Source organism: Gobius niger (genome assembly GCF_951799975.1).
Source record: "Gobius niger genome assembly, chromosome: 7".
Classification (NCBI taxonomy): Eukaryota; Metazoa; Chordata; class Actinopteri; order Gobiiformes; family Gobiidae; genus Gobius; species Gobius niger.
In genome coordinates, this window is record NC_136858.1 from 38,942,987 (window position 1) to 38,955,456 (window position 12,470).

Here is a 12,470-nt window from a genome sequence, read left to right on the forward strand (position 1 = left end):
ACAAATCATTAGGGCTGTGCAATTAATCGAAATTCGATCACGATTTCGATTACAACAGTAAACGATTTACAAAATTAGCATAATCGCAAAAAATCGGTTATAATTTTTATTTATTTTTTTCAAAAAAAAAATTCAATTTTTTTCAAATTTTTTTTTTCTAATTTTTAATTTTTGGATTTTTGTCATTTTTTTGCTGGATTTTTGTCACTTTTTTTATGGATTTTTGTCACTTTTTTGATGGATTTTTGTCACTTTTTTGATGGATTTTTGTCATTTTTTTGATGGATTTTTGTCACTTTTTTTTAATGGATTTTTGTCACTTTTTTAATGGATTTTTGTCTTTTTTTTGCTGGATTTTTGTCTTTTTTTGCTGGATTTTTGTCATTTTTTATGGATTTTTGTCACTTTTTTTGCTGGATTTTTGTCTTTTTTTGCTGGATTTTTGTCTTTTTTTGCTGGATTTTTGTCACTTTTTTGATGGATTTTTGTCATTTTTTTGCTGGATTTTTGTCATTTTTTTGCTGGATTTTTGTCACTTTTTTGCTGGATTTTTGTCTTTTTTTTGCTGGATTTTTGTCACTTTTTTGATGGATTTTTTTAAAGGCAACAAATAATCGTTTGAATAATCGTGATTTCAATTATGACAAAAAATAATCGTGATTATTATTTTTTCAATAATCGAGCAGCCCTACTAAATCATGCAGGAGAAGCTCCATGAAGCAGAAAACCTTAATATGATTTTAATAAATATTATAAACACAAATTAATCTTCGACTCGACCAAACTAAAAGTGAAGAGAAAGATGTTTGTCAAAAGACTAGGACGAAGGTCTCAGAGGCTCCCCAAAAATGATCGTTTGTTTAAAGATTTAAAGATTTGTAATGTTTTACGGCTAAACAATATATGAAATGACAAGGACTAGACATAAATACAAACCTAATGCAATTAATTTGAACAAAGCATCTTTTTGTCTCTTCAGTAGCCGCGGTTTTCAACCCTTTTTCTAAACAGCAGAGCTTAAGTAACCTGTATTTTCTTGTTGGCTCATGCAGAGAAACCCAGCGCCGTCCCCTGGAAGAACCTGAAGTCGTCTCCACAGGGGCTGAGGAGGGAAAAGGAGCCGACCATGGAAATGCCTCAAGTTGTCGTCGATGAAAATGTGCAAAACTTTGAGGTAACACAACATTTCTAAACTTCCATCAACTCTTCATCATCCAGTATCAGAGTGTTATATTTCTGAGCTCTGGTTACAAATTCTATGGCTAGTACACAAATCTTCAATTTGCGCTAAACATTGTCTTATCCAATGCAAATTTGTACATCGAATATATTACACCAAATCGCGTTTAGCTAAAATGTACCCAAACGTTTCACCGTTATGCGACAACATCCAACATCCAACTGCAAATCTAATACACACCTTTTGGCTCTGTCCACAGCTGTCAAACTACTGGGATAAAGTTTTTGAAATCATGTCGGGTGTAGTTGGTAAAACAGTTACTGCCTTATTTGGTATTGCACCTTCTCGGGTTCCTCTCTCAGCTTCTCAGAAATCGTCACTGGCTTTCATGACTCGTCGGGCTTTACTAACAAACTGGAAAAGCCCAACACCTCCATCTTATATTCATTGGCTGCGAGATGTGCTGTATTTTGTTAAATTAGAAAAGATTCGTTTTATTGTGAAAGACTCCCTTGACAAATGTTCTAAAACATGGAACCCTTTACTTGAGACTCTCAGAAGAATTAATTTCCCTTTTGTTCCCGATTAAACATTTTGCTCATATCAACATAACTAACGCCTTACAATTCCTTCATCCCTGCACCTGCTTTTCGTTTTGGTCTTTGTCTTTTTTTGTTTTTGTTTTTTGTTCGTCTGGTCTCGTGTAGATTGAGAAAATATTTTATGGTAATGTTTTTTGTGTGTGTGTGTTTATGATTTTGGTGATTGTTCCATTGTTTTTCTATGTCTATCTTGGCATAGTCTATTTTGAATTGTGGGTTTTCACTTGTATTTGTTATGTGCCTTAAAAATGTAAAATAAAGTTGGGGAAAAAAGAAAAAAAAAAGAGTGTTATATTTCTGCCCTTTGCTGCAGGACTTCTTCAGAAACGCCCTGAAAGCCTCCTTAGACGCCTGCTGTGACCCCGGCCCGCAGTCTCACGCCGAGCCCGGCCTCTCGCTGGACCTGAGTTGGTTTTCGGGGGCTGAGGATCCGCCCCGGTCCTGGGTTCGTGGGCGGTTCACCTCCCCGAGCGCCTCCCCGGCGTCTGAGGCGCCCTGTGAGAACTGCGTCCGGCTGCAGGAGCGGGTGGAGGAGCTGGAGGAGCGGCTCGCGGCCCCCAAGGACCTGCAGGGCTGCTCCAAATGTAAGAGGCATTTACAATCACAGACACATCACAATAGTTTAGGAGTTCACCCGTTGATTTGGCAGAAGATGGACATTTTCAGTGCAATATGAATATATATAAGCTAAGTCACTTTTTTGATGGATTTTTGTCATTTTTTCTGCTGGATTTTTGTCTTTTTTTTTGCTGGATTTTTGTCACTTTTTTGATGGATTTTTGTCTTTTTTTATGGATTTTTGTCATTTTTTCTGCTGGATTTTTGTCTTTTTTCTGCTGGATTTTTGTCTTTTTTTTGCTGGATTTTTGTCACTTTTTTGATGGATTTTTGTCTTTTTTCTGCTGGATTTTTGTCACTTTTTTGCTGGATTTTTGTCATTTTTTCTGCTGGATTTTTGTCACTTTTTTGATGGATTTTTGTCTTTTTTCTGCTGGATTTTTGTCTTTTTTTTGCTGGATTTTTGTCTTTTTTTTGCTGGATTTTTGTCACTTTTTTGATGGATTTTTGTCTTTTTTTTGCTGGATTTTTGTCTTTTTTTCTGCTGGATTTTTGTCATTTTTTCTGCTGGATTTTTGTCACTTTTTTCTGGATTTTTGTCACTTTTTTGCTGGATTTTTGTCATTTTTTCTGCTGGATTTTTGTCACTTTTTTGATGGATTTTTGTCTTTTTTCTGCTGGATTTTTGTCTTTTTTTTGCTGGATTTTTGTCTTTTTTTTGCTGGATTTTTGTCACTTTTTTGATGGATTTTTGTCTTTTTTTTGCTGGATTTTTGTCTTTTTTTCTGCTGGATTTTTGTCATTTTTTCTGCTGGATTTTTGTCACTTTTTTCTGGATTTTTGTCACTTTTTTTGCTGGATTTTTGTCATTTTTTCTGCTGGATTTTTGTCACTTTTTTCTGGATTTTTGTCACTTTTTTCTGGATTTTTGTCACTTTTTTGCTGGATTTTTGTCTTTTTTTCTGCTGGATTTTTGTCATTTTTTCTGCTGGATTTTTGTCACTTTTTTTGCTGGATTTTTGTCATTTTTTCTGCTGGATTTTTGTCATTTTTTCTGCTGGATTTTTGTCATTTTTTGCTGGATTTTTGTCACTTTTTTCTGGATTTTTGTCACTTTTTTTGCTGGATTTTTGTCATTTTTTCTGCTGGATTTTTGTCACTTTTTTCTGGATTTTTGTCATTTTTTCTGCTGGATTTTTGTCACTTTTTTCTGGATTTTTGTCACTTTTTTCTGGATTTTTGTCACTTTTTTGCTGGATTTTTGTCTTTTTTTCTGCTGGATTTTTGTCATTTTTTCTGCTGGATTTTTGTCACTTTTTTTGCTGGATTTTTGTCATTTTTTCTGCTGGATTTTTGTCATTTTTTCTGCTGGATTTTTGTCATTTTTTGCTGGATTTTTGTCACTTTTTTCTGGATTTTTGTCACTTTTTTTGCTGGATTTTTGTCATTTTTTCTGCTGGATTTTTGTCACTTTTTTCTGGATTTTTGTCATTTTTTCTGCTGGATTTTTGTCATTTTTTGCTGGATTTTTGTCACTTTTTTAATGGATTTTTTTAAAGGCAACAAATAATCGTTTGAATAATCCTGATTTCAATTATGACAAAAATAATCGTGATTATTATTTTTTCAATAATCGAGCAGCCCTACTAACTGAAGCGCGTTCATGCTAGCAGTTTGGGTGTGCTTCTGGAGCCAGCTCTGTTATTTAAAATTGTCCAAAAGGAAAATGTCACAAAGAAGGAAAACAAAGGCAAAAACAAACAAGCCTTTGTTCAAGAATCCCTTAAAGACAAAAGAGTTTCAATGTCGAGTCCGTTAGAGCGAGGACCTTCCGGAGCCGACTCACTTTTCCTCACGGTTTCAGGAAGAAGTTTGATATAACTGTTTTAATTGGCACTGTTTTTACCGTTTAATAGTTTTTGATTGCGTTACTTTAACAATATTTGGTTTGCAATACCAATACCTGAACCTTTTCGCTGCGTTTAATAAAATATTTTTCACCTGGAATCATGACATGACACATACATGACTGTGAGTGAATGAATGATTGAAACTTTATTGTCCCTCATGGGTAAGTTTGTTTAGTGCAGATGACAACACGTCAGACAGACAGAAAGAACTAACAGTGTAAATGATATAAAATGGATGACATTTAGTTTATTGAAAGGACAGGGTGCGGTTACATTAAAACGATGGTGGCGCCGGACACAGCACGAGGCTCATTTCCATCCTACACAATTCAAATGACACGACTAAATTAAGAATTACACATCACTGGCAACTTATAACTACAAGTGCAATAAACAAATACAAAGTGCAAGTTACAAGGTGCAATATTGGTAAGTTACAAATTATTAAGTGCAGAATTATAAAGTGCAACCGGCTTTCCTATACAACACACACACAAGATAAGATTATTACACTAGTGTCCATCAGACGGTGAAACAAAAATAAAAACTTAAAGCAGTACTAAGTAACTTATTTACCTTAATAAATCCTTTTCGTCCCTGTGGGGGTGATACAAGTGTTTATGGGATGATTGGAGGGTCTTTCATCGCCCCCTGGTGTCTCTGACCAGAAAACCATGTTTGCAACTTGACTGCCACCGGTGCGGAGAAAGCAATACACACTAATGGAATCACGAAGAAGAAGCTAACATGCTAACGGGCAAAGCTAACTGCGGGCTAACGTCACTTTAAACAGTATTTACAGCCAAGTTTGAGTGAAAAAAAATATTTCCGTTGTGTAATTGGATGCACAGTAACCCTCTGTCCCTTCTCCTTTCCTGTTAGCGTAGGATTTACTCTCCAAGACAATTAATAAGTTAAAAAATCGTAACTTGCTACGACACCTGCAGTTGTGCTTATGGCCTCTAGGGGGAAGAGTTACTTAGTACTGCTTTAAGTAACTGACTCTTAATTAAACTGTTGTCTGTTTTTGATAACCCTTTTTTTCTCTCGATACCAGTACTACCTAAACTTTACTTTCCGGTACCGGACTGGCAGGATTTAACATGGGCCACTGTGGTCAGTGGTTTTCAGAAGTTACAACTGATTCCCGTAGCCAATACTAAATCCTAATAGATTTACATTGAGAATATAAAAGGAACTAACAATAAAAACTGCTTATTTTAAATGTATTGCTGTTATGTAGTAGGGATGTACCTGTCTGCTTTTTTGAGCTCCCGATCCGATATTTTTGACACTTCTGGCCGATACCGATCCGATAGCGATACAGTCTTTTTGTATTATTATATTTTTATATAATATATATTAGGGCTGCTCGATTATTGAAAAAATAATAATCACGATTATTTTTGTCATAATTGAAATCACGATTATTCAAACGATTATTTGTTGCCTTTAAAAAATCCATCAAAAAAGTGACAAAAATCCAGCAAAAAAATGACAAAAATCCAGCAAAAAAGTGACAAAAATCCAGCAAAAAAGTGACAAAAATCCAGCAAAAAAGTGACAAAAATCCAGCAATAAAAGTGACAAAAATCCAGCAAAAAAAAGTGACAAAAATCCAGCAAAAAAAGTGACAAAAATCCAGCAAATAAGACAAAAAAGTGACAAAAATCCATCAAAAAAATGACAAAAATCCATCAAAAAAGTGACAAAAATCCATCAAAAAAATGACAAAAATCCATCAAAAAAGTGACAAAAATCCACAAAAAAGTGACAAAAATCCACAAAAAAGTGACAAAAATCCAGCAAAAAAATGACAAAAATCCATCAAAAAAGTGACAAAAATCCATCAAAAAAGTGACAAAAATCCACAAAAAAATGACAAAAATCCATCAAAAAAATGACAAAAATCCATCAAAAAAGTGACAAAAATCCATCAAAAAAATGACAAAAATCCATCAAAAAAGTGACAAAAATCCATCAAAAAAGTGACAAAAATCCAGCAAAAAAGTGACAAAAATCCAGCAAAAAAGTGACAAAAATCCAGCAAAAAAGTGACAAAAATCCATCAAAAAAGTGACAAAAATCCAGCAAAAAAGTGACAAAAATCCAGCAAAAAAATTACAAAAATCCAGCAAAAAAATGACTAAAATCCATCAAAAAAAGACAAAAATCCAGCAAAAAAAGACAAAAATCCAAAAATTAAAAATTAGAAGAAAAAATATGAAAAAAAAAATTCAAATTAGAATCGTTTTTTTGCGATTATGCTAATTGTGTAATCGTTTACTGTTGTAATCGAAATCGTAATCGAATTTCGATTAATTGCACAGCCCTAATATATATCATTATATATTATAGTCTATGGATATTACAGTAGTTTTACCATTTTTTTTATGCAAGAGGTTTAGCTTTGAATTTTAAAAGAGAAAGTTTTTCAGAAGCTGGTGTTTGTGTGTTTTCCTCCTGTGTGACGTAGATGTTCTGTTATGATTGTACAGTTTCTGTGATTTTATTTTAGCAGCCTCTGAATTCTGTTTTGAAACGTGTCTTGTAATCCCATGAGGGCGGGGCACTTACTGTATGTGCAAGACACAAAAGTAAGAATAAATCAAATCAAATAAATCAAATCAGTGTTGTAGCTCAGTGGTTCTCAACCTTTTGGCGCCGCAAACCCCCATTTTAACAGTAAAAGGGATTCGTGACCCCGGCTCGGGTCACACCGTGAGAAACAGAAAGAGTAGCCGACATAATTCTTAACCTCTTAACTCCCGCCTGAACCGAGAGGATCTTTTTCCTCACGTCAGCACATCTTTTTTCCATAATTTTTTTGTTGGGTATTCAACTCATTTTTTGTCAAATTTTTATCACATTTTTGTCACATTTTTGTCATCTTTTTGTCATTTTTTTGGTCATTTTTTGGTCAAGTTTTGTCAAGTTTTTGTAATTTTTTTGTCAAATTTTTGTCACATTTTTGTCATTTTTTTGTCAAATTTTTGTCAAATTTTTGTCATTTTTTTGTCACATTTTTGTCATTTTTTTTGTCATTTTTTTGTAACTTTTTTGTAACTTTTTTGTCACATTTTTGTCATTTTTTTGTCAAATTTTTGTCAAATTTTTGTCATTTTTTTGTCACATTTTTGTCATTTTTTGTCATTTTTTTTTTGTAACTTTTTGTCATTTGTTGTCAATTTCTTGTGACATTTTTGCCACTTTTTCTTACATTTTTTTATCACTTCTTTGTCCCATTTCCATCATTGTTTTCGTCTCACCTTTTTTCCAGAAGCTTTTGGATTGGGGTAAAGCCAAACTGGAGAAAATGTGCTCGGTTCAGGTGGGAGTTAAGGGGTTAAAAATAGTTTGGCAAAAAATGGCTAAAAATGAAATTCATCAAACTACAAACAAATAATGTCACTCTGGTAAAACAGCAAACACACAGGCTACAATAAAATATCAGATTATTTGCTAATGAAAATATGGCTATTTTATCTAAATGATCTGGCGACCCCCCAAATTTGTCTCGCGACCCCCAGGTTGAGAACCACTGTTCTAGCTTAGCGATAGCATGAAGGCCATGAATCTGCTAAACCTCGAAGCGCTGCACTGCTGCAGATCCAGGACCACAGATTCACGGCCATTTTGTATCGGACCCGTCCAGTCATCAAATCCGATCCAATCCGATACTCTAAAAAAGCCTGATCGGATACTGAATATCGGATCGGTACATCCCTATTATGTAGTACTTATGTAGTACTTTCATTGATAAGTCCAAGTACCACTGATGAAGTATTTCTTTTAGCTGAAGTCCAAACTCATGGGGAACATCAGGTCTGTGCAAATCAGGGCGACAAACAGTGACAAAAGCATGAAAAGTGTCCGGGCCGTGACTCAGTGAGGAAAGTGGAGCTCCACCAAACCAACCTGACTCCTCCCCCTGCTCCACCAAACCAACCTGACTCCTCCCCCTGTGGTTCTGTTTCCAGGGACGCAGCCTCTGTCTCAGACCGACCTGGAGCCGGGCCTCCTGGAGCCGGGTCAGGGCCTCCTGGAGCCGGGTCTCCTGGAGCCGGGTCTCCTGGAGCCGGGTCAGGGTCTCCTGGAGCCGGGTCAGGGCCTCCTGGAGCCGGGTCAGGGCCTCCTCGCGGCGTCGGGAAAGTTTCCGTTCCGCAGAAAGGCAGACCGGTTCCTCCGCGAGTGGCTGGCGCGGTTCTGGTTCCTGCGATACTCGGCGAGGCTGAACGTGATGTGGTGCCACGTGTGCCGCACGTACGGGCGCGAGGACGACCGCAGCACCTTCGTCAAGGGCACCCGCGTCTTCCAGAGCGCCAACATCGTCCAACACAGCCGGTCCAGCTTCCACCAGGAGTGCGTCAGCCTGTTCAGGTCCAGCGAGGGGCAGCCAGAGAGGGACGCCAGGGAGACCATGTGACCACAGCCAAGGAGACCATGTGACCAGGGAGACCATGTGACCATGTGACCAGGGAGACCATGTGACCACAGACACTGAGACCATGTGACCAGGGAGACCATGTGACCACAGACACTGAGACCATGTGACCAGGGAGACCATGTGACCAGTGAGACCATGTGACCAAAGAGACCATGTGACCAGTGAGACCATGTGACCAGGGAGACCATGTGACCACAGCCAGTGAGACCTAACATTTCATCACCACCGTTCTTTCTTGACTCTCGTGAGAAACTGTATTTGGAGTTTCTCACAACTTCACGTTTGTTCATTTTTTGGGGTATTAAAGCATCTGTCATCAAATAAATGCTTGTATTTCTTTCTTTTTCGGGTGAAATCTTACACTCTGGGGCTTTAAGTTTGCCAAAAAGTACAATGATAATAAAAAGATAAAGATGATTGTGGGATCTTGGGATTTTCTACTTTCAGGCATCACCAAAGAAATGCTGTAGATTCTTTCTTCGCTTTTCACACATTGTATTAATGCGAGACGCTGCAGGTGAATCGGGAAAACATGTAGATTTACAGATATCAATTTGAAACTGTTGCTGTCGATCAGTGGCATAAATGTGAGAAAAAAACATGGCAAGTTTTCTGTCATTTTATCTTTTCATAAGAACAAGGTGTTTTAAAAATGCCCCAAATTTCACATCTTTTCGGCGACAAAATCTGAATAATGGACAGAGCTACATTCAAATGTATGGTTTGATTTTATTGATGAATGAGTTGCCAAGACTTTCTCAGAGGGGATTCAGGATTTCTTGTTTAGTTTTAAAATAAGCTGTTTTTTAGTGGAAAAATGTGTAAATTGGTAATTTTCGCCTTATTTTTTAAAGAGGGGGTATTATGCTTTTTTCAGCCACATAGCACCAGTCTATATCTCACTACAATGATGACAAACCTTCTGTTGGTCTGTAAATGCAGTAAATTAGAATAACTGCCTTGTATAAAATTGCTCTTTCAAAATGGCCGTAGCAAATGACTTGAAATAGGCCTTTGTCTCTTTAAGAACCTCTGACCCTTTCCGACACGCCCCCTCCACACGCTGTCTGTGGCATCACAACAACACTGCGCTCGTCTCAACAGTATTGAAACTACGATCGGTGCATTTTAATTTTTATTGTTGGAAAGGAGCTACTGTTTATCACTTTGTGAACAATGGCCACACAGGATATTATTTGGAGACGAACCTTCCACACCGGACGCTTGGAAGGGGCTCTTGCCTGAAAAATAACTGCTGTTTGGAGGCTTCTCTTTGCATCTGCCCTATGGATCCCTAACTATACCCCCATGGACGACACCAGGATCTGCAGGAGCCCATATGATTCAAAGACGGACATTATCTGTGCAGGTGGACAGTGGTTTTTCGAGGTTACCCGTTAGCTTGTTATAATCGACTACAGCTCATTGTTGATGAAAAGTCTGTAATAAACCACAAATGTGTAAAGCCAGGCTCATTGTGTGATCATCGTAAAGGCTGCTTCGAGTAGTTGCCTGTTTATTGACGTTATTTGTGCATAATATGCTGCCTGTTTTCAATGAATGTTGTGAAGGTGAAGGTTGTTAGCTTGTCGCGGCTAATAGTGCCTTAGCTCCGGGAGAAAACCACTCGGCTACGACTCACTGTAGATGAAATGTGAGCAATAAACTACACAATCAACAAGCCAGGCTCAGTGTGTGATCACCATAAAGGCTGCTTCAAGCAGTTGCCTGTTTTAGTGACGTTTTCAATGCATAATATGCTGCTTGTATTCAGTGAATTTTTCCGTTAGCTTGTCGCGGCTAGCTTGTTAGCTCCGGGAGAAAACCACTCGGCTATGACCCATTGTAGATGAAATGTGAGCAATAAACTACACAATCAACAAGCCTGGCTCCGTGTGTGATCTTTGTTAAACGGTTCTTTATGTGTGTGGTGCTTTTATTGACTTTATTTGTGCATATTTCTCGTTTTCACGTGATGACTCGAGGTTTAGCTTAGCATTAGCTTTCTCCGGAGGCTCTGTGCATCATCAAGGCCCAGCGCAGAACTAGACACTGAAATAAGTGTTCTTGTCACCGGTTTTAATCCTGGGTGTTTCGGTAACAGAAACACTGATGTGTGTCTTTGTAAAAGTCTGCTGTGGCTCCGGTTCACAACACATGAAGCTAATCCTCCATGATGACTCTGTTTACATCTTAGGGCTAGACACTGCGGGGAGGGGGCTCTGCTGAGGAGCAGTGGTTGGTTACTCGGCTGGTGACGAAAGCTCGGAGGCGTATCCTGGAGGTCGAGGGCGTTTCCTGAAGGAATCAGGCGTTTTATCCCTAAAATGGCTGCCATCAGAGTTTTTACAGATTACTCGAAAATACGTGAATGTGCCAAGGCAACACTTCAGGCATGGTTTTAATGAGGGAATGACTTAATAACATGATGTAAAGCTTGAAAAAGTCGATTTTGCATAATAGGCCCCCTTTAACATTCAAAACTCAATAAATGGGGCTTAAGGGATTAAATAATAAAAAATCCCTCTGAAAAAATCTTCCAAATATTGTTCAGTCCAAGGCTGAAAATGTGACGTCTTTAGGTCCGACTGACGTGGACATAGTGTCGCCACAATGACAGAAACATGTGTTTGGAGAAAAAGGCCCTTGAAATTGTGTTCTCCCATATAAGTCTATGGGGGAACATTGAATCAGCGCAATATTTAAACATGTTATTGTGAAGATTAGGCATATTTTCTGTTTCCGGGTGAAAGCTTATATGTTCAGAGACAGATTTGGCCCAAAACCTGAAAACTGAAAACATTGAGTTTTGCCTGTAGTGTCTCCCCTTAAAGTGATCGTCTGCAAGTTTGCAAAATGAGGAGAGACCGATTGATTCCACACGTCCCACCCTCTGAAAGCCACTCCAAAGTAAATGATCCAGCTCCCTCCCCCTTCCCTCGGGCTCTTTGCTCTCATTGGTCGGAGTGATGGCACCGGGGATTCTGGGGGAGTTCGTTCACATCACTTACAGGGTCACAGTCATTGAGACCTTTAACCTCCCTGTTCCATCCATTTAGATCATGTCACTTTTTCTCTGAACATCAGGACATTCTTGATCTTTAATGCTTTGAAAATCAAAAATACAAAAGGTTTTGGTCCAAAATTCACTCAGCTGCGTGTTTTTCTACCTTTTGCCAAACTATATCCATCCATCCTGCTCCTTTCGACGTGAAGGAGCAGCGACTCTACTCCGAGCTCCTCCCGGGTAACTGAGCTCCTCCAGCCACCCTGCGAAGGAAACTCATTTCGGCCGCTTGTATTCGCGATCTTGTCTTTTCGGTCATGACCCAAATCTCATGACCACAGGTGAGGATCACATGACCACAGGTGAGGATCACATGACCATAGGTGAGGATCACATGACCACAGGTGAGGATCACATGACCATAGGTGAGGGTCACATGACCATAGGTGAGGATCACATGACCATAGGTGAGGATCACATGACCATAGGTGAGGATCACATGACCATAGGTGAGGATCACATGACCATAGGTGAGGATCACATGACCATAGGTGAGGATCACATGACCATAGGTGAGGATCACATGACCATAGGTGAGGATCACATGACCATAGGTGAGGATCACATGACCATAGGTGAGGATCACATGACCATAGGTGAGGATCACATGACCATAGGTGAGGGTCACATGACCATAGGTGAGGGTCACATGACCATAGGTGAGGATCACATGACCATAGGTGAGGATCACATGACCATAGGTGAG

General features: G+C 38.5%; 1 protein-coding gene across 1 annotated transcript; it reads left to right on the forward strand.

Moving 5' to 3' along the window:
- Nucleotides 1-1,039: 1,039 nt before the first annotated feature.
- Nucleotides 1,040-8,676, forward strand: LOC306965539 (uncharacterized protein; the record flags this gene model as incomplete). The annotated part of the gene is made up of 4 exons (XM_079560013.1): nt 1,040-1,174; nt 2,096-2,366; nt 8,231-8,255; nt 8,364-8,676. The coding sequence occupies exons 1-4, from the start codon at nt 1,127-1,129 to the stop codon at nt 8,674-8,676; spliced, it is 657 nt and encodes a 218-aa protein (XP_079416139.1). The 5' UTR covers nt 1,040-1,126.
- Nucleotides 8,677-12,470: the final 3,794 nt, after the last annotated feature.